The following is a 25,647-nucleotide window of genomic DNA, read 5'->3' as shown; positions in this document are numbered from 1 at the left end:
TTCTGGGGTCAGAGACTCTGTTGGGGGTCCCCAAGACCACCCCGTGGTCCAATGGTTTGATAGGAGGGTGCCCGGGACTCAGCATGGAGTCCCGCTCATGGCTACGATCCGTCACGGCCAAGGAGAAGGGCAGAGGGCGGGAGTGTGCAGCGGAGAGCTGCCAAGAGTCCCCGCCCGGGAGCCACGCGGGACACCCTTCCTCTCCTGCAGTAATGAGCTGTGGCCACGCATGTGTGACGCTGCCGCCCAGGGAAGCTGATCGTGTGGGCAGCCTCCGCGTGGCACGGGCACCCAGCTCCGGGCTCTCGGAAGGAACGCAGGCGTTCGGCATGAGTCGCATGGTTCATACAACCCGTGGAGACCACTGAGCCATTCTCGTCAACTCTGGGGGTGTTGGGAACCCTCCCAGGTCCAAGTTCCTGTACGACCAAAGGCCAGACTCGCAAGGGCAGCCTGATACCCTAATCTTCTCAGGATGTAAGTCAAGGCCGCCCCGTCGACTCTCGTTCCCAGGGAAGAACTTTTCTCACACGATCAGAGGAGCTTTCGCTTCATACTTACATTTTCCCACGCCCCTCCCCAAGTTCCCATGGGCAATGCGAAGGTGGCCGCGCATTGATGTGCACTCAATGGGTTTGTGTCAAGGCCAAGGAACCCGGAGCACAGAAAACCCCCATCTGCACAAGCCCGATGAAGCTTTAGGGCTGAGGGCGACGGCATTTTTTTATTATGTTGAGAAGCAAACAAGCCTGCCGTTCTGCTCTGGAGGGAGACGCGGCCTCTTTCTGTCCTCTGAGCGTGCTCGAAGTGACGGATAAGCCCAAAACAAAATGCCGCTCATGCCTCTGCTCAGAAAACGTGAAGCAAGGCAAGACACCCCTGAAGAACCGCGTCCCGCCCAGCAGGAGCTCCCAGCAAAGTCAGGAGGAAAGTCGGGGACGAAACAGGGTTCCAATATCTGTCTACTCCAGTGGGCAACATGACCTTTCACACAACAATAACAACAGCACGTGTGCGTTAAGTGATCAGTACAGTTCCAGACACTGCTCTGAAGCTCGAAGTGACTTAACTCATTTAGTGCTTCGTAAGTGATATAATCTCTAATAGGTAATGAACGGGTATCTATTGGCGTCAGAATACTATGTGTGTATGTACGTGTGTGCATAGATAGATAATCACATATGGAGATAGATATCTATACGGCCCTTTTTATCCATCTACTTTGGGGGGACGAGTTCAAAGCAAGGACCCTTGTTGACAGAGTACCAAGCCGCTGGGTTTAAAACCATGAAGACTGCTGCTCTTGGCTAAATGTGTTGGCTTCCTTTTTTTTTTTTTTTCCCTTTGAAAGAGCACTTATGGGATGAGTTTCCACGGATAAATTCAATAGGATACTTACTTCTGAAAAAAAATTTTTAAGGGAGAATAAAATCACATTTTTTTTTTTAAAGCTTTTGGTATCTTTTTTGTTCGGTATTTTTCTTTAATGCCCAGAATTCTATACCATTTCCTCTCGAACCAGGAAGAGGAAACGGTGGGTGGTGCGGAGGTGGTACTGGCGGCAGCAACTTGACCTCAATTAAGTTCAATTTCATCTGGAGGATGGAAGTGGCGAGGAGCCCCGTTGAGAGATCTTCCAGTGCGACAAGCACTGGGGATCCACGTTTCTGGTTTGGTGGCAACTTTTTTTTTTTTTTTTTAATAAAACGTCTTTTTAAAAATGTACGTTCTCTGCAGGTCTCCAAAAGCTTCCCGTTTGCAAAGGTTGCCTGTGTGTGTCAACTGTTTGCTGATGCCCTTATTTTCTCACTCAGGAAAGAATGTTCCTGGGGAGGGAGTAGCAACACAAGGGTCCAGAAGTAGAAGGACACCTGGAGAGGTCAAGGAGCGGGACAGCCGGCGTGGCTGGAGCAAGTGAGGGAGAGAAAAGCAGCCTGCATGAGCTGGGGGCCAGCCAGGGGCCAGCCAGGGGCCAGTTCATGGAAGTCCGGAACATTCCTGGAATGTTTTTAATATCTCCCTGAGACTGCTAATTAGAAGTAAATTTTGTCTTATCTCAGTAATTGCCTTGATTTTCAACTTGATTTTAACCCTCTTTGGAATATCTTCCTAAGAGTAAACTTAAGTGATGGTTGTGAAATTCTTAAAGAATTCTAACCCATAGTTGTTTTGGTTTTGTTTGTTTTTAATGCTAACCCTTAAGATGAGTTACTCCAAATGTCAGCTTTTTTTTCAGACAGAATTTTAAGCCGTAGCTATGGAAGAACACACGGGCGGAGCTAACAGGAAATCGAACCCTCAAAGGTTTAGAAGTCTGAAATAGTTGGGAAACTATCGTGACAAGCAGTAGAAGCATTTAAAGTACTGGTTCTTAGCCTGGGCCTGTAGCAAAAATTCCTATGGATATTCTTCTAGGAATAAGTCCAAAGTTTTCATCAAGTTCTCCAATAGGTCCAATGACCCCAAAAGGTTAAGGAATACTGGTTTTGCTAGAGGGTGACGGTTTTTTCTTTCATAATTTCCTTCCTCTCCCTCCTTTCAAATCCACAGGTTGACAGAGGGGGCAGGGCAGGGAGATGCTAGCAAGGATCCCTATAAAAGGAATATCCATTCCGAGTTCATTCAACAACGGCGACGGAAAGAAGCAGCAGGTAATGACAACTGCTTCCCAGTGTGGCCGGGAGAACAAAATGGCTCGAATCAAGTAAAGCACCAAATACAGTGCCTGACAAGCAGCCAGCCCTCAACACAAATTAGTTGCTATTGATGATCATAATAAACCATACAAATGTGTGATTAGCTGTGTAAAGTCTGCATGTGGCACAGAGCAGCCTAGAGACCAAGATTCTAAAAGAGGAATCCAGAGAGGGAGAGAGGAAAAAGTCCAGCTGCCTGAGCTTTAATGGCCACACGGGTGGCACTGCTGGGTGTCAACCACAGCCCCCGAGGGGAAGGTTAAGGAACATGGCGTTTGTAGGTAGACGGGCCTCATTTGGGAAAAGCCCTCACCTTCTACTCCTTCTTAATAGCAAGGAAGCCCTCCAAGGCCTTCAAACTTCCTTAGATTCACTGACAAATGCACTCTTTGACAGTAGACTAGCTATAGATTATCTGGTGACTGAGTGGGGTCGGGGTGGGGGTGGTTCTGCGCTGTCATTAACAAAACCTGCTGTACTTGTATCAACAATGCAGGGAGGGTCGAGACAAATATACAGAATGTCGACAGCGAGCATCTTGGCTGTATGGACATCACCAAGGGACAGAGCCTAACAGAACCAGGGTGATGATGGAGAAGGCCATCCCCAGCCTCTCCCAGTTCTCACCTGTCCTTTAATGACTATCCCACTACTGCTTCTCTTTGGTCCTCATCTATTTAACCTCATTGTCAAGTTCGTTTCCTCCAGGCCTCAACAGTTTCACGAAAAGCAAATGGTCATGCCATGCTCCCAACCACTGAAACGCCCGGCTCAGCGCCGTAGCCCCACCCTGCCCCCAGATCTGGCTGCCAGAGAGTTACACTCCTCCCTGGTTTAGAGTCCCAACGACGTGCCTCTGTCATGTGCCTCTGTCAGCAAGTAGTTTAAGGAGAGGGCTTCTGCCCAACCCCTGTAAGACTGAGGAGGATAAAATCTCTCGGGAGGGTAACGTGGTCGGCAGTCATGTGGCCAGAACCTGCCGCTGGGGAAAACAACCTTGAGTCACACAGTCCCTGGAAGAAACAAAGAGGAGATAAGTGGACCCAGGGAAAGTTCCTAAAGTCACAAATGCACGTAAGTAAAAAGAGTTGTCTTATAGTTAACTCATTATCAAAGCAAAAAACACATCATTCAAGATGCTAATGAGACGTGCCACACATGAAGAAGCAGGTAGGTACACTACGCAGGTGCTGCAGGGAAAGACCTGCCTCAACACACTTTGGGGAGGGAAAAAGGAAAGAGGAAGGGGTGGCTCCTAACCTCCAGAGCCTATTAATCCCACTGAACCTGTAGATCTCAGGGAGACCCACAATTCTCCTCCAGACTGCACTTCCCTGGTGCATTCATCTTCTGCTCTAATAAACCTTTCTCTCCGCAAAACTCTTTTGCTGACTCTCTTGATTGCCATCCTGAGATGGGCTAGGAATCCTATACCACTAACTTTCTTCCCACCTGCTGTGTGCCCCTGACTCAAGACACCTTGTACATCTGAGTTTCAGGTTTGTCATTTGAAAAAAAGGAGGCATGACACCCCTTAAGGCTGTGAGGAGAGAAAGGAAACTGTGCCTTCAAATCTCCCAGTGCACGGTCATGGTTTAGTAAAGAGCGGCAATTTTAATTTTTTCTTCCCGAATGAGCTCAGCGAGGGGCAGATTTAGTTGCCACAAAGCACTGATTTGGAGTCTGTCTAAAAATCCTTGGGTGTATGCTGTTCTGTATCTGATTTTCTGTCCCCTTGGAGGGAAACTTAACCTTGGCACCCACTCCCAGCCCTCTCACTGACTAGCTGGCTGTGTGGCCTTGAACAAGTCACCTGATCTTCCCAGGCTTCTGTTTTCTTACTGGCAAATGGATTCTAACAGTACTTATCAGTTTCAGGGGGTGCCAAACCGCGCTTGTGGCCTTCTCTGAATGAGTCTGCACTTTGTTTTGGTTTATGGAGGAAATGACTACTGAGTGTCCCAAAGACTGAGGAGAAAACAATGTCCCTACCCTCATGGACTTTACCCTTCTTGTGACTGGCATAAGCCAATGAGAGACCGGCTGATTAAAGGCTTTATTTTCTTTTAATTCTCAATAGTTGTGATGACAGATAATCCAATCAGATAGCTCTCAAAGTTTCCATATCAATGCCTTTTCTCTTCCCAAATGGGAGGTATTTTCAGCTTCGTTATGTTTTACTTTGGTCATCGCTATAACCTCCAATCATAAAGACTCGCCTGCCTCGCAGTGAGTAGGCTTTCTACTAATATTTATAATAAATAACGAAGAGAGAGAGACGGTCCAGGGCATGAGAGTAGACAATCATGGATGTTAGCAGGGGGTTTAGAAGGGACTTGAGCTCTCTTTACAAATACAATACAGCCTGTCTCTTGAACAGGGCATTTAAATATCAGCGTCTCTTTTATAATTTTATCTGTTAACTATATCTGCTTTTTGATCAATTTTTTTCAGACTTCGGAGGCTGTGAATGAAATGTGTCCAAACTTTCATGTATATACAATATACGACAGCATCAGAAAGTTTCAGGCCTTAGGGAATCTTGCTCCCCTATAATCTATAAATCATAGGATTTGCTGTGAGTGCTTAGGTCACAATGGGCGCTCGATAATGATGAGTTCTCCTTTTAAACACATAAATGTTAACTGAAAAATAGATTCCATTCATACGCATTGCAACCGGAACTTAGCAACAGCCCCACCCCGCTGCGTCGCGACGGGCGTTCTACGTCATAGCGGCGCGCCGGAAGTGACTCCAGCGGTCGCCGAAGACGCCGGAAGTTGACGGTGCGGCTCTTTACTGCTGGACCGCGCTCGGGGTTTGCGATGGGTTGCGACGGAGGAACAATCCCCAAGAGGCACGAGCTGGTGAAGGGGCCCAAGAAGGTTGAAAAGGTCAGCGGCGAGGGCCCGGGGGGGGCACTGGGGGTGCTGGGGCCTCCAGGGAGCGAGGGGAGGTGGGGGTGGGGTGGAGTCAGTGGGTTTCCAGATACAGCTGCGCCCTTTTTTCCCATTAGGAGAACTCAGAATTTAAGAACAATGTTAATAATGTAGCCTTTATTGAATACTGAGTGCTGCCTTTCACTAGGTAGTGCCCTAAATTTGGGGTATACCATTCCATTCTCACATTGGTACGTGCCGTCGTTGTCCTCACTTTTCAGGAATGAAAATTGAGGGCGAAGAGAAAGTTGCAACGCTAGTAAGTGGCAGAGCCCGGATTTGAAGCCTATCTGCTGTTAGTGACCGTGATACAGATCACTGCTGTTTATCGACCTTCGAATACACTAACATCAATTTTCAGGGACGTCTTCCCAAAACATTCTCTTAGCCCCGTGAGATCGGGTCCTCTTAAAAACTGCCTTACCACTTTATACATTGCGTTCATGGTTGATTAATGACCGTCTCAGGGAACATTAAGCCCCTAATGGCAGTCTGTGCCTTTTCCCCCTCTACAATGAACACAATTCCTAGTACGATAAATACAGTATAGTGAGTGAATGAGTGAATAATTCCTAATTCTCGACGGGTAATCGACAAAGTCGTATATAATAATTTCCATGCTACTGATAGGGAAATTGAGTCAATAACATAACGAAGACCTCACAACCTATAGATAATGAAACCAAGAATCCCATACATTTATTCAGAATTTCAAAGTTAGCACTAATAATTACTTTTTAATAATAGAAGGCATGTAAAGTACTTTATACAATGCTTCACTGATGGCGGGTCTCAGCACTCCCTACAGGGTGAATTTTGATAAAAGCTTTGGGTCTGGGGAATGGATAGAATAACAGTTGCAATAGTGCAGGTTTTGTTTTTGTTTTGTTTTGCTTGAAATAATAGACAGGTAATAAAAAGTAGTGATTAAACACATGGTCCCTTGAGCCAGCCTGCTCTTTTCCCAGCTCCTACTTGGCGTGTGACTTTGGACATGTAACCTAACCTCTTGATGCCTAAGTTTCCTCCACAACAAAGGTAAAAATACTGAGTAATAGGGTTTCTATGAGGGCTAAAAGATGAAGTCACAGAAACTGCTTAGTATAGTGCCTGGCCCACAATAAACACTTAAGCAGTCGTTGCTGCAAAAATTAAATTTAAGGGAATTTTTTTTCTTTTCCTTTTTTTTTTTTTTCCTATTTTTGTTTTTTTCCAGATGTGCCATCCTGTGTCACTCTCTTTGATTTAAAAACCAAAAATCATCTCTGTGTGATACTACTAAATAAGCCATTATATGTAGAACTGTGAACTGTATGTCTTTCAGAGGTGAAAGTTAATTGAAAGGATTTTTTTTCTTTTCATAGGTTGACAAAGATGCTGAATTGGTGGCCCAGTGGAACTATTGTGCTCTAAGTCAAGAAATATTAAGGCGACCAATAGTTGCCTGTGAACTTGGCCGGTATGGTTCCTTTACTTAATGAGACAAGTTTTTATTAAATGATTTTAAAAAGAATTTTAATGTGTAAGCACAGTTCTTGATTCATCAACTTTGAGTTGTCTCAAATAACTTTGAGAAGCCTAGGTTATCTTTCCCTGTCTGTGAAGATACTTCTACACTCTTTTATTCAGTATGGTTTGTTTAATCTCCATGAGTTGAAAACTCAGGGATTAATAGGAGTGAAGTCATAAACATAAATTCACGAAGGAGCCATGTGTGGTCAGTACGGATGGTGGGGTCTGCGGGAAACTAGAGAGTTTATGTTCTGTGTGAAGAGGCGGCTGCCACTCAGGTCCAGCCAGTGTTTGCAGTTCAAGAATGCGGGCCTAGTGGTTCCAGAACTTCTGAGGTCCGCCCCCCCCGCCCCAGGAAAAGTAGAAAATGTGTACCTTTATGTCAGATTTCTCAATTTTGAAAATCCTTTTTAAGGTCACATTCAGCCCCCAGACTGCCAGTCTGTGACCCTTGATTTAAACTAGTTTCTTTGTATGCTCTGGAAACAGTTGAGAAAAGACTAAATTTACTTTTTCAGTAAGGCCAGAGTGCTCTTAGGAAATGTAAATGCCTTTGGATTGTACTCAATTTAGTCTTCCTCCTTCGTGTGAAGGTTAATTGTTGCCCAAATGTTTAAGTGTTCCTTTTGTTGCAGACTCTATAACAAAGATGCTGTCATTGAGTTCCTGTTGGACAAATCTGCCGAAAAAGCTCTTGGGAAGGCAGCATCTCACATTAAAAGCATTAAGGTAAGACCGCTGATTCTGAGGTGCTCCAAGTCTCAGTGGTTAAAGTTTATTTTATAGAATTCATGTGTATTATAGACAGAACTAGATATTTGGAATTCCAGTCCTTGGGCAGGTCAGTTAACGCTCAAGCCAGGTTACACACCTGGACTTCCTATAAATCTATTATGATTTAATTGTGTGAAAGGGTTTTAAAAATGCTTAATGAGGTGTATGAATGTTGGGAGGCTTTGTTTTTACAGTTAAAACTCAGCTACTTGAATTTTTTATTTGGAAGACACTTCTATAAAATTATAGAACTTACTAGCTCAGTCACTGTTAAATCATTGCGGTTATCTCCTACTGACAAAGTTCTGAGTGGCCTTTAAAGTTCTTTATTAAATGTGAAAATACAAGTTTTTTAGTAAAGGAAGTTTGTTGAGAAGAGGAAGTCTTTCAGTGTTGGTCAGTGGGAGAAAAATCAGAAAAGGGAGACGAGTTTGAGAACCATCAAGCTTGTCGAGCACTGTATCTCACACCCTGCAGACAGCTCCTTGAGGCCACATGGCTAGTTAGGCTTAAACTAGCCTAAGGCTTGCGGTTTTTCTTGGTCTTTTTTTCCTTCTCTTTCTTTTTAAATTTTTTATCATTAGTCTTTTGTTTGAATTCTTGGAGTGATTACAAGATACAGGCTATGTCTTCTAATCAGACAAATTAGCAATTCTGAAATGTAGCTGACGGTAGTGCTATAAAAATAATCATGTTGATTTTTGTCATCTTTTACCTTGGGAAGAGAATTCATTCCTTAACGCATGGTGGCATAATTAGCTCAAAAATGTGATTATCATTTTATCACATTTTTTGATACAATTTTACACTTAAAAAAACAGTATTCAGTGTGTGGGGTTGAACTTTCGATGCCAAAAAAAATAAACCTTCCAAGAAATCTGAACCGTAAAGACAAAAGGATTCAAATAAAGCAGTGCACATATACAAGGTTATCATTATAGTCAGTTAATCATCCGCAAGTACTGCGAGCAGAGAGCTGGATGGGAATCATCCCAGCTGTCCACCAGGACGCCGACCGTGTGCGTGGTGGCTTTTCTTTGGAGGTACTCAAGTGCTCTCCAGAATGTTGACATCAAAATGGTGTGGTTAAATATGAAGAAATTCTTCGAACACTAAAGTGGGGCTGAGTCACTCCTGTAAAGTTGAATTTTTGAAAACCTGAATGGCTGGGTCTTGGACTATGATAGTATTCTCTGGTCTATATTCTGCCTTAGACTCATTAGACTCTGGCCTCAGAGGTCACTGTCTATTCAACTATTCAGTAAACATGGGAGGTCAGTAATATGGAACAGCGTCTGGAGGCTTCATCAGCAGGGACAGAAAGTGTCCCTTTTTGGATGAAACTGATACAACACTTTCTCTTAGTGGAGTAATTTTTCATGTCAGAAGTTATCTTTCCTTAAATAGCAAAATATTTGTAACTTACAAGTTAATTTATTTGCTTATCGGTAAGTTTTAAGAATCTTGTTTTCTATCACAATTTATGATTTCATTTTATATCCATGTTAATTGGCGACCAGAGGAAAGTAGCTAGGAGGAAGAGGTTTGGATGGGAAGGGACTAGAATGACAGTTTCTCTGCCGATTTATGTGGTTATAAAGGATAAGGATGATCCATTTATCAAGTGAATTCTTAAGGTGATGATGGTTTTTCACAGAATGTGACCGAACTGCGGCTCTCTGATAATCCCGCCTGGGAAGGAGATAAAGGGAACACAAAAGGTGACAAACACGACGACCTGCAGCGGGCACGTTTCATCTGCCCTGTCGTGGGCTTGGAGATGAATGGCCGACACAGGTCAGTCTGGTTACATAACACCGGTATGTCGGGGTTTGTGCCGTAGCTTGATAACCACACAGACTTCTTTACGGTGTCCTTTGGTTTGCCTAGTGCCTGAGACACTCATCATGAGACCATGTTCATCCCCTTTCAGCCATTTGTAACGTGGTGTCCAGGCCCACTCAGCTTTGTTGTCTGCGGCCTTACGAGCTTGAGAGTAGGAGAACCCAAAGTGAAGAGGGATTTTTAAAAACAAAGGGCAGTTGTTTCCTGTCAAACAAATCCCATTCCCTTATAATTGCTAAAAATTCCGCGGTGGAAAACTGTTACACGGTGTGCGGTTGTCAGTCAGCAAAAGGCCCGCCTGATAATCATAATTCGCTTTGAATGTGCGGCTGACAGACCATCCAGCTAGAGCACCAGAAATCTAAGGTTGAGATTATACAGCAAGCGTAAGCAACCTGTCTACTTCTCCCTTAAAAAATACGAATGTCAAATGGGTTGGTAGGTGTCTTTTTATAGGACGTCTCACTAAAGTTCAAGGCTTTGAACTCTTTTTTCTCACCATTTAGAAATATCTTTAATGGTTGTTAGGCCAGTCATCTGGAATCTTCCATCTAACATGGTGCATATTGAAAGGTAGTCATTTTTACTATTCAGGAAACTGGAGGGAAAGCATCTCAAGTAAGTAAAAACATTTATTGCGCTATAAACAGCCATATTAATCTGGAGCATTCTGGCACAGGCGTGCATTCATTCGCAGATACGTGTGTGCTGTGTGTGACCACCGTGCTCTGAGACAGGGTAACGTGGCTGCATGGGTTTGTAAAAATTGAGGCCCAGGGATCTAGGCCTTTAAAGATGTGTGTTTTCTGTCAGTTCTTCAGAATTTAAATCATCGAGGCTTCCCTTTTAAATTTCACCGTTCAGTGGTAATTACATGAGGTGATGGATGTGTTTTTAGCTTCCCTATGATGATCATTTCACTGCATGTATCAAATTAAATTGTACACCTTAAATAATACAGTTCCAAAAAAATAAATAAATACAGTACCTATGCCATCATGCCTACATAAAACAGAAGAAAGAGCAGTAATGAAGTGAGCTGAAGGTCGCCATTGGAGTCAGGCAGGTGTTCTGTGGAACCAGGCTCGTGTACCCAGCCTGCCCTCCTCAACCCTGCCGACTGCCAGAGTGCTTTCTGTCTCGGTGGGTCTGCGTGTTCCGGGTATTTCATATAAACAGAAGCATGCAGTGTGTGACCTTTCGGGTCTGGCTTCCCACTTCTTTTTAAGAAAACCATGATTCACCCCAAAAGAGGAACTTGGCAGAAACAAACTCACCTCTGGTGTCCTGAGCAGGAGTTACCTGTAGCCTCTTGCTCTCACTGTGGCTTCCCTTAGTTTTTTTCTTTTTCATTTGCTCTTCCCCTTTTTCTCTTCCCAGTTAATCGGGCTTTGCCTCTTTTGGCTTTGTCCCCCTTCCGTAAATAGGGTCTTCCCATTAGAAAATTGATTTATTCGTGTATTTAGTAAAATTTGTATAGTAAAGATTTAAACATATAGAAAAATAGAAATTACTAGCATAATAAAAACACCGAGCCTTTATTTAAAGAAAAACCTAATTTCCTAAATTGCTAACAGTTGTAAGCATCCATAAAATAGGATTTCTTTTGGTCCTAAACAACATTTAATGAATGTAGCGTAGTGTTATTAACTGGGTGTTTGTCTGGCCAGTCTGCAGCTGCTATAATCCCAGGGAACTGGCAAATGTGTCTGTTGTGGCACTTTTAGAAGAATGTGTAAAGTCGAATGTCAGCCCCCCACCGACCGCCCCACCCCACCAGCCCTAGTCGTAGCATTATGAGTCATTTGGTGTTTAACGCTCCCCCAGACCCTCCCAACACCAGCACACACCACGCTCCCCTCCCCTCTGCAAACAGAAATACGCGCTTATCCTCGTCACAGTCAGGGAGTCATACTGTAGTACACTGTGACTTCTTTTTTATCCCTCCTTTTCTAATTTAAACGTGTTTCCATGGCCTTGCATGGAGACTTACCTTACTCTTTTTAGTAGCTGTGTGGATATTTATAATTTATTAACCATTCCCCAGATGATGACCACTTAGGCTCTTTTTCGTCGTCATGAGCAGTGCTGTGCTACACAGCTTCGTAAATACAAGTCGTTTGCATTTGCACACTTGTGGGCACATTTCTTTCGGAGAAATACTGAAAAGCGCTTTACTTGATGCTGCCACATTGTCCTCTTAAGACGTTGTACAGTGTCGTGCCCTCCCACCAACAGGCAGGCCTGTTTCCTCGGACAGCTTCCAGCTGGGTCCTTCAGTCTCCGTCATTATTGCCTGATAGGGAAAATACTGCATGCCATTGCTCTGAAAAGCATTTCTTTAATTAATAATTTAGTTTAAGCATCCAGTATGTGCTTTGGCCATTTGTATTTCTTTTGCGAACCATATGATAATGCCCTTTGCCCATTTTTTGTATTGTTTAATATTGCTTTTTAAGACCTTTTTGAATATTTTTTAAACTCAATTCATATATGTTTAAAATATTTTTTTCCTAAGTTCCTATTCTGTCCTTTTATGTTTGTGGGGTTTTTAAAAATGTATTTATTTTTATTTGTAGGAGACACTTTATTCTAAAGGCTAATTGCAAAGGGGCGGGAATGGGACTATGGCCTATGTTTGTACTTTTAATTTATATGTACATATTCAGAACATACTAATTATTTTTCTTAATGGAATCAAATGTAACCATCTTTCTTTCCGGTTTTTGGCCTTTTTAGAAACTGAACAAATGCTAATTGATAATTTTTAAATTAGTATTTAGGTCATTCTTCACATTGGATTATTTCTCCAGGTTTTGCTTCCTGCGGAGCTGTGGTTGCGTGTTTTCTGAACGAGCCTTGAAAGAGATAAAAGCGGAAGTTTGTCACACAGTGAGTTGTTGACATATATCATTCGTTCCTTCTTGGTACCTGAGGAAATCAGAGGGTTTGGGGTCCCTTCTTCCACGTGTTATTTCAACATCCTGCAGTTCTTTCTGAGCATGGATCTCATTAGTTGTTTCTCTGTTTAAAATCCTTCCACAGCGTCAGACTGCCTCTTGTGACATGTCCCTCCCTGCCTGTCCAACTCAGACTAAGCTCAGGCAGCTCCCCAAGTGAGCTCCTCTCGTTAGATACCTTTGTTCTCTGACCCTCCCGTTTGCAGGGTCCTTCCTGGGACCTTAGTTCCCGAGTGATCGCTCCCTCTGTGAGCCCTTGCTACTAAACCCCTCCCCCATCCCCAGCCCCGTGGATCCCGCTGAGCTCATCAGAATGCAGTGGGTAGTTTGTGATCCTTTCCCCGCCAGACCGTCAGGATTTTTCTTTTCTTTGTTTCTTTTCTTCCCTTTTTTTTTCTTTTCTTAATAATACTTTATTTTTTTAGAGCAGTTTTAGGTTCACAGCAGCATTAAGATGTAAGTAAGAGATTTCCCATATTTCCTCTGCCTCCCTGCCCCCATGTGCACAGCCTTCTCCACCATCAGCTGTCACACCAGAGTGGCACATGGGTCACAGTCGATGAACCTGCACTGACACATTATCTCAGTGCTGTATATTCAGTGGGTTTGGGCAGATGTGTGACATGTATCTGTCCTAATAGCGTCACACAGCGTATCCTCACTGCCCTGCAAATGCTCTGATTCTCGCGCGCGTGAGAGCAGGGAGCTCGTCCGTCCCTTCTTCACCCCTGGGCTCATCCTCTCCAGGGCGTGTCGCGTGACCTCAGTCAGTGCTCACACAAGTGAGCAAACAGTTGATGTGAGAGCTCACCTCTCAGCTCGCGTGACGGAGATGCTGCTGCAGCCGGGACGCTGGTGGCTTTGGCGCTCCGCCGGGCCTTGGCAAGCCAGGCATGTAGTTGAGGTGTTAGGGATGCCAGCAGCTCCTGGCTTTCCACTCTCGTTAACTCTGCTCGGACTTCGTGAGGCTCCCTGTACTGTTCCTCCCTGCCGTGAATGATTCTTCCATTGAACAGCTCTCGCCGAATAACGGGCATGGGCAGCCCCCGCCCCGGACGCCGTGCGGTGGGGTATCGGCGGGTGGGAGCGACACAGGCCCTGCCTGCGTGGGACCCGCGCTCCGGTTGGAGAGAGACACTCGAGTAACTAAGCAAGTTGTGACAGATGCGGGGAAGGAAGCGCAGAGGGTGCTGTACCAGGGGCCACCTGAGTGGTGATTGGCAGAGGTGCCAAGACCTGAGGGTGCGAAGGAGACGGCCAGGTGACGTTGGAGCAGGATCTCAGAAGCAACAGGCCGTTGCTGGTTCAAGGAACAGAAAGGATGGCAGAGGATGGGGACAGGAGAGGTGTAGATGAGGTCAAGGGTCAGGCAGGGGTCACCACCCGTAGGGCCTGGGTGGGTTTTATTCTAAGAGCAGTGGGAAGCCAGAGGGCAGCTTTAAGCTAGACTGGATGGATTTAGATTTAAAATAGTCTCTCTATAAAAGACACCAGACGTGGAGGACACACGGTGGTCTCATTTGTTTGGGACTCACAAGACTACCAAAAGGTAATCGGTGGTGCAGTAGTCAGTTGGGGGCGATTGTGAATAAAGCCATCGTAGGATTTGGAACCTGTCTCGTTGAGCTTTTACAGAAGGGAAGTTCAAAGGGTGCGTTCAGGAGTTGGTTTGTGCCGTGTACTCCCCGGTACGTCTTCCATCTGCTCTGGAGGTGAGGCGCAGGTGCTCCGAGGGAGAACACGGGGCAGGCACTGCGTCACGGAGCCCGCGGCCCTGCAGGAGTCATCGTCACATGGAAGACCGTACTCTGCTCTGTTTGAGGCCAGGTGCCAGGGAGGTGCTAGAGACCTTACTGGGGTTCAGGGGCCAGAGAACCGTTCTCACTGCTGGTGAGAAACGGCTCAGCGAAGGCGGGGCTGTTTGTTCTGGGCCTTCGTGGCAGAGCAGGGCTCTCATTGGTCCCAGTCTCATCTCCCAGAGATTGGGACGTGGCTGCTGCTGGTAGGAGTGCGGGTGCGGGGGGCCCACAAACAGGACCCCAGGTGTCTGCACGAGACACTGTGGGGAGAGAGCAACTCCGGCGCTGCGCAGACCGTGTGCCTGCCTCCAGGACGACGGGGCAGCCCCGGCACGCCTGACACCTCCCTGTGCCTCCAGGCCTCTCTCGGTGTCCCTTGACACCTCTCCAACTCTGGCCGAGCCCCCGAGAGGGCGGACCTTACGCTCAGAGCTTGGGCAGGCAGGGTCTGGTGAGACTTGCTTTGTGTTCTCTGCATTTTTATGCTTGGTTTGTATGTATGGCAAGGGGTACTGCTTATGGTAGGAGCACAAAGTTAACTTTTAAAGTAAGTTTAAGTAGAAACAGTGTGTAGATTTAAAGAAAAATACTAAGATACTGACAGTACCTTTGGCCGAGGAATGCTGGAAGTTTGTGAGATGCTGTGGTAAGCGATCAGGGTACGTTGTGGGGGGACAGTCGGGGTGTGGAGAGGAGTGGGGGGAACAGCCTGCTCAGAGGGAAGAGGCGGCCCAGGCAGCCTCGAGAGGGACGCAAGGGGCAGTCACAGTGTGAGCGGGGCAGGACTACAGGCCTGTGCGTGTGGGGCAGGGAGAGAGGCCAGAGGTGTGAGTTGGACTGGGCAGTGGCAGCTTCAAGGGCCAGTCTGAGGAGCAGGTCCAGGTGGGAATGCAGGAGGGGCCATCAGTGTGAATGTGTACCCCTGCGCAGGTGGACAGACAGCAAGGATGGAAGAAGAGCAGGAGCTTGACAGCAGGTATGAAAAAGGAGGCTGTTGAGACGCATCGCACAGGAAGGGAGGCTTGCATACTCTGTGTCCGGGCGTGTGTGTGTGGCACGTAGTACGTGGGGTGTTGTGTAAGTGTTCGGTGCACTCGCAAGTACTCTCAGGAAGTCTGCTTGGAAGAGTGTAAATAGGGGAAGGTGGGAGATTAAGCAGAAATTCATTATCAAAGCCAGACGTCCTAAATCAGTGGTTCCCAAACCAGGCCGTGCTTCAGAACCACTCCAGTAGTTCGTTAAGTTCCCATCCACCACCCCAGACCCGCCGAATCAAAGCCCTCATGGAGTTCCACTTTTATTTAAGAGTTCCCAGAATAATTCTAACGAACTGCCAGGTTTGGGGGGCCCACTGATCTAGAGCAGTCAAACTTTTTTCTTGTACCCAGGACAGTAGCCATCTCTCAGATTGGTGCGCCGTTGGCCTTGCATTGGCTGACCTCAGACGTCACATTCGTAACCATGTTGGCAAATAACAGCTTTACGGAGAAGTTTATTTTATGGAAATGCAGTGTTACGAGGGAACTCACGAAACCATTTTGTTGGTGCTTGGGAAATTTCACTGAACGCTGGCAAACTTGAGAGTCTGTGCCGTGAGCACTTCGGTGGAAGGGAAGGAAGTGGGAGAAAGGGGAACTGGCCGCGTCCGGGTTGCACAAGGAGGAGCCGGAACCAGGTGGGACCGGGAGCGCCAGCTCCTCCTGTTCCTAACGGGGTCGCTGTGGCCATCGAGACCTGCTGTCCCTGGCTGTCAATCAGGAATATCTCAGCGGGGAAATTTTCTTAAAAATAAATCTGTTGTCAGGAAAGCAAGATAATATGCGTTTTTCACTTACATAGTTTACATGGAAACTGTGTTTGTGTAGCTGGATTGAATGGGCCGCCATAGGTACCGCGAACTGGGCGACTTAACGGAAATTCGTTGTCTCGCTTCTGGAGGCTGGAAGTCCGAGATCACGGTCATGGCAGGGTGGGTTCCTGCTGGGGGCTGTGAGGCTGGGACCTTTTCCAGGTCTCTCTCCCTGACTCGTAGATGGCTGTCTTCTCCCTGCGTCTGTCTCTTCATGGTGCCTTTCCTCTATGGGATCTATTTGTGTGCAAATTTCCCTTTTTTATACGGACACCAGTCGTTCTGGGCCCACCCTAGCGACTGCAGCTTAACTGATGATGTCTGCAGCGACCTGATTCCCAGAGGTCGCATTCTGATGTACCTGGGTTATGGGGGTCAGGGGCAGTTTAAGTGATAACACTGTTCAGTTTAGAGAATCATCGGGCATGGGCATGCACTGGTACTCTTGAGCAAGAGTCATTCATTCATTCATTCATTCATTCGTGTGACCAGCGTTTAGAGCCTGTTAGATATCACATGGCTCAGGCACCAGTGCTGGCTTGGGAATATCAGTCACCTTTCTTGGCTTTATATATAAAATGAAGGAATTCAAATAAATTCTTGGATGCTTTCCTTTTAGACCCAAGTTCCAAACAATAACATTTTTTAATGAGGAAGAAAATTAAATGAGAAATTTGTATACTGCTATCAGGACTCAAACTCGTCCCACCAATTTAAACTCTTTAAGTTTAGTGATAATCTGTCAGCCCCCCTTGGCCAGCTGCGGTCACACACTGGGTGGCAACAGTGGAACTTCTGGTTGGCCAGCTCTCTCCGAAGGGCAGCTCAAGGACGTGGCTCCTGCTGTCTTGTAGCTCTCACCTCCTCCGGTTTTGGGAGTATCTGCCATTCAGCGGACTGACGGGGACGGAGAAGGGAACAGCTAGCTCAGGAAGTTTTTGTGCACCAGGGGTGCTCATCACTTCTCACCTTCCATTGGCCAGAACTGTCATGTGGCCACACCTAACTGCAAGGCAGCCTGGGAAGTGTAGTCTAGCCAGAAGCCCAGGAAGAAGAGGTGAAGACCAGAAGAAAGGCCGAAGGTACAGTTTCAGGAACTGTAGTGTATTGTGAAAATGTGAATGGAGCGAGATAAAGCCACAGCGTCAAAGACTAAAACAAATGTGTGTTTTTAAAATTTTATTATTTTCAAGTATCTAGTACATGGGTTAGACGTTTATATATAGTTTATGAATAAAACAAACATTTTCACTTGTTAGGTAATGTCTGAAATTTAGAGAAACCAGTGTCAAGAGCAGTGTCAGGAACCTCAGTGACACGTAGGGTGTGCGTTGTCTCTACTTGTCACTCGCTCCATCCACGTGTGGCTTTTCAGAGCAGTAAATGAGACTCGGGGACCTGAACCAACTCAGGTTCTGTGTTCTAAAACACATGGCGTGTACACTTGATTTCAGTAAACAGGGTCCAGAGAGATGTAGTTGCTAGGTATTTTTTTGTTTTCACTATAAACAAATCACTAGCCAAAAAATTAGTTGTATTCCCCACTGTGTTCTTCCCTTCTGTAATAAGAGACACATTGGAGCAATTACAGGTTGCAGAGTAAACGATGTGCTTGTTATTCAACGCGCGATCCGTGGTCCTGCATGTTGGCGTCACCTGGGAGCTTTGGTTTTCTCTTAAATGCAGATTCCCAGACCTGCAGAATCAGAAGCCGATTCTGACAAGATCCTCAGGGGATTCGTATGCACGCTAAAGTTTGAGAAGCGCTGACCTAGGTTGTAGAGGCATGATCGGTAGCTTTGACTCACTAGCTCTCTGGCTTCATTTATTTAGTCTTTGTGATGGATGGGTGAGGTATAGGGGTGTTATAAAGTCAAAAAGTAAAACAAAAATTTGCACTCATAATTTTTTTTTTTTGAATTCTTTTCATGGGGTCAATGAAGTGGAAAGGGGAGAAGATAAGTTAGAAGAGGCGGGGCATCTTCAAAAGTGGTCGGCAGATTCCGATTTTCAGCCTCTGGCCTCCAGCTTGTTGTAGCTTTCTGTTGTCTGTATGGTTTGGGGGAATATGAAGCCTGGGGAATTGCGTAATATCCAGCACAGGCAGTTTCAAACTTTTGCACATAAGAAAAGTCTAGTAGAAAAGTTGACCAGTAGACGCTACATGTTAGTGAGAAAGTTCTATTTCCAGAAAGCTAGAGAAATTATCTCAAGATCTCTATTAACGCATCGCTTTTAAGATATAGTCCGTAATAATATATTTCAGGTGATTTTACATGCGGTTTAATTTTATTGTTCTACTTCACAAACGAACACAGAATTTGTAGTTGGTTCTGGTGCTCACGGAGGCTGCTGCTTCGTGCGGGCCCCCTGGCCTGGTGGGCTGGCGGCGGTGGCCTTGCCTCTCAGCCTCCCCGCCACCGCTTCCGACAAGCCGCGTTCTCCTCCTCACCTGAGCCTGATCTAAGTTCGGAGGGTCTCGATCTTCAGCAACTGTTGACCGAAGAGGTCAGCCCTCTAGGTGGCTTCTCCGCCTCTCACCAGCAGTAGCTCGAGTTACTCTTTCTCTCATGATTTTTTTCTCAAAACTATAGAAGCGGCCTGTAATCAGCAGCAAAGTAACGTCAATAGCATCTTTCTAAATTCCTCGTAGGACACACTGGTATCGAAGAGTCATGTTCCCATCTTACTCTGTTGGTCGAACGTTCGTATTTCAAGGCGAGGGAACAGTGATGCCAGGCAGGGAGCAGACGCGCCTTGCGGCCGCGGGCTCAGCGGCTGCGCCCCGCGTTCAGATGCCGCTGCTGCCGGAAGCGCCAGTGCGGGTCGGCGGGGACCTCCGCCTGCCGCAGCGCCCGGCGCCTGTGCCGCCGCTCCAGGCACGTGACCGCCGTGGGGTCTGCGGGGGAGTCGAACTTGCTGGCGAACAGAGAAGGCGCCCGGATGATCCACGGCAGGTCTCCCGGGCCGTACACACAGCTGTCGCCCACGTAGCGGCCTGCGGAGAGAGACCCAGAAACTTAGTCACTTGTCAGCTTTGCTCCGCGGCAGCCTGCAGCCACACAGGGCCGTCCCTGAGGAGGTCCGAGTAAGCGTGACTGCCGCGGCCGTTCGCAGGGGCCTTACGCTGACCCTGCATTTATGATGGGAAGGAAGTTTCCCGCTCGCAGCGATGGCTAAGGCGTGCCGCGGCCGCGTCAGGTGGGGCGGCGGCATCGTCGCCTGTCCTGAGCACGGGGCAGGTGGCAGCGTCCACTCGCCTGGCAAAACCTGACCTCCTGGCGCTGTTTTAAGTCCCGTTAACCTGCAAGTCTTGCCCTTCGTGTGGGCCGCTCGTAAGAGTCGCGTGGATTTTAGCAGGCCGTCGCTCCGGTCCGTCATCGGTGATGTAGAGCGAGTGAGCGCTGGAAACATGCAGCGGGCGCGACAGGGATCCGTGCGGACCGGGCCCCGGGAGCAGCGCAGCAGGCGGCGTGTGCCTGGCGCTGCCTCGCCCGCCCGCCCGCGCCTCCGGTCTGCGCACGCGCGAGCCCGCTCCCAGCTCGTGTGCGGACAGTTCCGTGCGTTTTGGAGACCTTCCTCCTCTCTCCGCTCGGCTCTGCCCTGCTCTCTCCCCCACGCCAGCCCAGTCACCCCACTTCCAAAAGCAATTCTTAAGGAAATGTTCTTATAAAGAGCTGGCATCACATGCACAGAAATGCCCAGTAAGGCTGAAACATTCAGAAAGAACCCTTCCCGTACTGAGCAAGTCCTCGACTAGCGGAGGGCCTGGAGCTGGGCCGCGGCCAGCGCTATGTGGGTGGCCGCCGTTGTCAGGCTTGAAATCTTATTGATAGACTTCTTGGTACAGCATGATAGATTCTCAATAGAATTACACGTAACCAGTTGAAAAGTATGACTATGAAGACAAGCAATGGTAAAAACTTACGGCGGTGAAAGGAATCAGCTACACCTTGTTTGTCACTGGACCAGTCTGTGATTTATGTACATGCGGGTTCGAACCGGAGGGGACACAGACAAATGGAATGTTTTCGGAGTTGTGTTACCACTAAGACTGTTTGGTAATTAAACGAACTCTTTGTCGCTGATAGGAACGGGATGGCTGGCACTCTGCGTGCAGAGCTGGGCTATCAGCTTGCCCAGTGGAGGGGTGCGGGGTGGCTACACCTGGTTTGACCCCCCTCTGCCACTTCTGTGCCACTTCCTGTGACTTCGGAAGTGACATCACTTCTCTGAGCCTGAGGTTCCTCATCTGCAAAGTGTGAACCACACTGGTTTCTACCTGGGAGTCGTGAGCGTTGACTGCAGGCCCAGAGGGGTTGACCACACCGCCCCGGCGACACCGCTCAGCCCCCGGCAGTGGCTGACCCTAATGCTGGCCACAGATGGCCATGTTGCCGCTTTCCTGGTTGGTCGGTTTACACACTAAAGCTGACGATGGCAGGAACTTTCCAAAGTGTTGACCTTTAGGAAATGATGATTTTTAAGATTTACAGTAACTAGGTTTCTTTGCAGACATTGAAATACTCAGGCTGCCACTGTAATAATTCTGAATCTTTACTTTGTTATTGATGGCAACAGCCTTTGGTGACTTTCCTTACCAGCTGCACAGCCAAGTGAATCACATTTTCGGGAAGAGCCTGAGCTCCCTCTTCTCCCGAGCTCACTTTTACCAGCCGCGCCAGTCCCTGTGGGTGGTGGCGGCCAGCTCCTGCTTTCTAACGGAAGGCCAGCGGGTTGTTCGCCTGCTGTTTAACTGTCACCTCCTTGCTCTGTGAGCATCTGCCTCGTTGAATCAGCGCTACCTTTTTAAAGATCCTGGAGATTCTTGCAGCCCTTGGACCTGGTACCTGTCGTGAGGGTGGCTGTGCGCATGGCAGCAAGAACCACCCGTCTTTGAACTATTTTGATATTAGATTTTATATTTTTATTTGTCTGCAAGCTGTCTCTTTTAGGTCAGTCGTCTCAACAGCTGAAATCTGGGTGACCCTAGTCTATTTTGCATGTCTGATCTACTGTATTCAAACCCGAGGACCATACCCAAGTGCACTATTCAAATAGGTAATGGTAGCCCCGTGTGGTAGCACCTGCGGTAACCTGGAAGCTGCTTCCAGGCAGACAGGGCAGGGCTGGGTCCCCCTGCGGAGAGGGTGCTCTGCCAGGGCCACCGTCACTCATGGATGTGCCCTAGTTCTGCATTCTCTGTCCGCCACTGTTTGCAGCCCCAGCAAGGTCAGGCCCGTTGCCTTCTGCGAGGGCCCCCAGCGCATCCACACATCTCTGCTGGACTCGTCACAGGGCACTGTGAATTGTTCGCCGTCCCTTTTCCCTCCCCGAGACTGCCCACTCCTCGCAAGCAACATCTTCAGACTGGGTGTCGGGCACATGGGGAGAGTTAGTGTGGACAGCAGGCCGGAAACAGGACTCCCTCCGCGGGAGCCGGGTCCCAGCAGCTCAACTCCATAGGTATTTTCCCCAAAACCCACGCGCCTGAGAAGTCTGCAGTGAACCAGTTCTCCTCCAGACTTCTCACAGAAGAGGAACACAGCTCTCCTCCTCCCCAAATCATGCTTTTGTCTGTCGCCCTGGTAACTAAAACCTCTGGGACATCAGACAGAGGGGCAGAAGCATTCACAGTGCCTCAGGTGACGGCCGTGGGCAGTGGGCAAAGCGAAGAGGCCCTCCTTCAGCAAGACCACTTAACTGTGGGCGGGGGCATCTGCGTTATCTGAGTGCTTAGCATTAAGGTTTCTGCAGGGGCACACATTAAAACGTTGATTTGAATCTAACATTGAAGTTCGGCTTTTTCAGAGAGAAATTCAGTCTTTGGCTTAATGAGCTTGGCTTAGAGTGCCTCTGCCAGTTAGATCATATGACAGAGGTGGCCCATAAATTGAACTAAATTAAATCTGTAGCTGCAAGATCCCGATGAAAAATGATTTAAAACACATACAAGTTATAGTAGGTTGGAAAATACAGCTGTGCAACATTTAAACCTATAAGGAATTTTTGTCTAGTCTCTTTAAGGAGAATGCACGCAAAACAGGAGTGAAGCCTGTCACTCTAGAGCAGCGTAGAAACTTCCAGTAAAGGGCCAGAGGGAATGTTTGCGGCCGTGCTTTGGTGTCATAGACAGCACAGTAAGTCAGTGGACATGGCTGTGGCCAGCAGAACTTTGTTCACAAACGCGGGCGGCAGGCAGCCCGCAGCTGGGGGTGGGCCAGGCGCCCTCTGCAGCGTGTGCCTGTGCTATTCGGTTTCCTGTTGTGATGGAGAGGCCCAGGGAGACACAGGGCTCGTTTTTAATAGATGGGTGAGGTCGAATTCTAGGAACAGATGGGAAAAGCCGGATCGCTCATGTATTTTCATCTTAAGACTAAAAGCTGCAGCCCTGTGGCATGTTTACTTTGAACATTTTTCAGCCTGAACACTTACGACTTGTGCACTTTTCTGTTAACAAAGTTGTTAACAGTTGACACCGTGCATTGGATCGCCACCAATTCGAGAGCACTCTGAGTGTGATTGCCAGTCTTATCCCTGCTATCGAGGCAGCGGTTGTATAGTTTTTGTGACACGCGAAGACTTTTTTTGGTTTCGTTTTTACCTTTACATCCATCATGAACCTTCCCCTCCTCGCTTCTCCACTTAATGGCTCGAATGTCGCCTTCCCAGCCAGCATGTGGTGTGGCGCCCGGAGCGTCTGCGGGCAGAGGGGAAACAAGCGCACCGAGTGGGGCCCCGCTCCCCGGCCCGTGTACTGCCGCTTCTTCCGCGCTGTCGCTCCGCTTTCTCCAGATACGACAATTAGGACAGTGGAGGCGAAGCCCAGCCTCGTTGAAAGTGCTGTCCTCTGATAAAAGGCCAGCACTCGTGGGGGCTGGTGGCCTGCGCTGCCCTGGCAGTAGCAGCGGGGTTGACCAAGGCCTCTCCATCTTTGTAATCAGAGTTCTTTTTCCATCTCCTCCTCCGTCCCTAGTAACCGACTCAGTGTGTACTGCGTGCCCTTCATGGGCGTGTGTGGTCTCTTTGGATTGTGTTTTCCCCGTAAGAACCCTCTGAGGGGATTTGAAAGTACGATTTTCGGTACATATGAGAGATTCTGGAAGATCCTAACCAGTTTCGGCTGGATTCGTCTGTCCTGTCATCTGGACCGGACAGCTTAGCTGTTCAAACTTCAAGCCACATTCTCTGCAGGAGCTGATCACCTTTATACAGAGTGAGAATAAGACCCCTTTAGGGAAGGCATCTGATTGCCTCTACCTCTCAGAGGACCTCCCTCAAGTATCTCATTCGCTACAAACATTTCTAGTTTTAATGCTTTTCATTTTAAAAGAGCCCCAAGCACAAGGCCTGGCACTGGTAGGTGTTCAGTAGTGTTTGTTATGTGAATGAAGAAATAAAGAACTTTCCAGATATTTGCACTTAGAATTTTCAAAAGGCTCCACTTGAGGAGATGTAAAACACTTCATTCTAGCGAGGGCACAAAAGCAGCCAGGTTGCTTTGGGAACATGGCGCTCTCTCAGCCAACTCCGCACCCCTGAAATCAGAGACTCTCCTGTACTCCCCAAGTAGAAGGTCTTGCAAAACAGAGTTACTTACCAAACCGGAGAGCATGGCTGAGGGAGAAAGACTCTTCATTAAGAGCTAACTCCTGCGTCGCCTCTGATGTGAACACACAGCACAGTGTTGGTTTTCCTTACCTTTCAGTCGGTTCAGAGTCACCCAGTAATGTCGCTCTGGGCTGTGGATGTCCTTGGACCACCGAAGCATTTCTTTTGCACGGATGTCCGTCAGTACAAACTGTACAAACTTCCTCGTCAGTACGTAGTGAGCACTTCCAAAATAAATTGTTAAGTTATGGGGTGGTTTGTCTTTGAATATTTTATTTGGAGAGACATAGATACTCCCGTCAGGGGTGGATTCGGGACGACTTTGACGCATCTGGGATTGAGTGTTTGGTGGTTGAATTACTCCAGGAGTGATATTTTTATCATTCCACTTGCTTCTGATGTAGTGTATGATTTCTTTGTTGGTTTTGATTGGAAACTCCTGTCCACAAAGATTAATGACATAGTTCCATTGAAATTTGGAGTGGACTAGGTCTTTCATACAATTAATATCTGCCTGTAGTCTTGTAAAGCCGGTGTTAGCCACCTTCTCTCTCTTGGATGAAATGAAAACATTTTCAAAACAGTTAACCAGGGTTTGCACAGCAGTCTTATACTTCTTCGGGGCGTTTTCATCAACATGAATGCAGTAAACATTTTGAGGTACATAAATCGCTCTGAGAAGCTGCACAAACGTGGCCAGCTCCTTGGGAACAGTTATGATATATGCCAGAGAGAAGTTGCCCTCCTCTGCCGACAGGGGTCTGGACAGGAAGTGCAGCGCCTGGGAAATCCGGGAGCAGTTTCCCGCTGTGCGGAAGCGAGCGAGTATTTCCGATCCATGCGGGGTCTTACAAAATTTTGCAATTTGGAGGGCTGCCTCTTTCCCTTCGAATAAAGCTGAACACAGTTCATCCGGATAAAAGCCACATCCCACGACCGCTGGGTGGGTGGGCTCCTCCTCCGATTCCTCTCGGGTCGGGACCCTCATGTAGAGAAAAACGGAGACGCAGATGGCCGCGCACACGAGAAGTCCAGGCTTCGTGGCACGCAGCTGGCTCATGTTGCAAGCGCCCAGTGCCTTCTCGTCACCATGGTTCGAAAAATCGTTTAAGCTTCCTAAAAGAACAACAGACAGAATTTAGGATGTTTTTAAACCCCCCAACTTCACTGGTGTGCACATATCTAAAGCGTGTGATTTGGTCAGTTTTTATGCGTGCGCGCCCGGGCAAGCTCCACGGTCACACGGCAGCCGTGTCCCTGAGCCCTAGCCGTGTCCTCGAGCGCCCTTCACGCGTCTTCCTCCCGCCTCCTCTCGGCGCCGTCGCTGAGGTGCCCCGTCCCCGGATCCGCGGGCTCGCTCTGCCGTTTGACAGGAACGGCATGCTGCACCTTGTGCCTTCCGCCTGGCTTGTGCCCCGTGGGATGCGAGTTCGAGATTCCCCCGCGTCGTTGCATTCATCAGCGCTCTATTCCCTTTCACTGCCGAGCGGTGTTCGTCCTGTGGACACGCCTCAGGCCACCCGTGCGCCTGTCGGCGGACGCCAGCGTCATTTCCCGTTTTCAGGTGCTGCAGGATGCTGTGAGCGTTTGCGCACGAGTCCTACGGGCCTATGTTTTTGTTTCTCCAGGGGTAAAAACCAACGATTAAAATGGCCGGCTAAC

The 25,647-nt window shown here is 47.8% G+C and overlaps 2 protein-coding genes across 2 annotated transcripts in view; one reads left to right on the top strand and one right to left on the bottom strand.

Annotated features, from left to right (window-relative positions):
• The first annotated feature begins 5,440 nt into the window (after window positions 1-5,440).
• Window positions 5,441-25,647, top strand: part of RTF2 (replication termination factor 2) — a 29,720-nt gene continuing 9,513 nt past the window's right edge. The window contains exons 1-5 of the mRNA XM_016134154.2: window positions 5,441-5,590; window positions 7,000-7,094; window positions 7,783-7,876; window positions 9,579-9,718; window positions 12,580-12,658. Of these exons, the coding sequence (XP_015989640.2) occupies window positions 5,522-5,590; window positions 7,000-7,094; window positions 7,783-7,876; window positions 9,579-9,718; window positions 12,580-12,658 (477 nt within the window). The 5' untranslated portion in view covers window positions 5,441-5,521. The remainder of the gene's footprint in view (window positions 5,591-6,999; window positions 7,095-7,782; window positions 7,877-9,578; window positions 9,719-12,579; window positions 12,659-25,647) is intronic.
• Window positions 17,547-25,091, bottom strand: LOC107504729 (beta-1,3-galactosyl-O-glycosyl-glycoprotein beta-1,6-N-acetylglucosaminyltransferase 7). Its single transcript, XM_016134157.2, has 3 exons — window positions 24,076-25,091; window positions 22,979-23,074; window positions 17,547-19,372 (listed from the first exon to the last, which is right to left on the bottom strand). Exons 1-3 carry the CDS (start codon window positions 25,043-25,045, stop codon window positions 19,146-19,148), a joined length of 1,293 nt encoding a protein of 430 aa, XP_015989643.2. The 5' UTR covers window positions 25,046-25,091; the 3' UTR covers window positions 17,547-19,145.

This window comes from Rousettus aegyptiacus, unplaced genomic scaffold (genome assembly GCF_014176215.1).
Source record: "Rousettus aegyptiacus isolate mRouAeg1 unplaced genomic scaffold, mRouAeg1.p scaffold_m13_p_12, whole genome shotgun sequence".
NCBI classification, from domain to species: domain Eukaryota; kingdom Metazoa; phylum Chordata; class Mammalia; order Chiroptera; family Pteropodidae; genus Rousettus; species Rousettus aegyptiacus.
Note: the sequence above shows the minus strand (reverse complement) of the source record. Positions and strands in the feature narration are given on the sequence as shown.

What these genes read in the sequence shown, in the direction of transcription:
- LOC107504729 (XM_016134157.2), bottom strand. Translation starts at nt 25,045, where the DNA reads ATGAGCCAGCTGCGTGCCACGAAGCCTGGACTTCTCGTGTGCGCGGCC. An exon ending in GACTCTGAACCGACTGAAAG is followed by an intron (nt 23,075 to 24,075) that starts GTAAGGAAAACC and finishes CTCTGCCCGCAG; the next exon opens with ACGCTCCGGGCGCCACACCA. An exon ending in GGTTCATGATGGATGTAAAG is followed by an intron (nt 19,373 to 22,978) that starts GTAAAAACGAAA and finishes CTCTCTCCGCAG; the next exon opens with GCCGCTACGTGGGCGACAGC.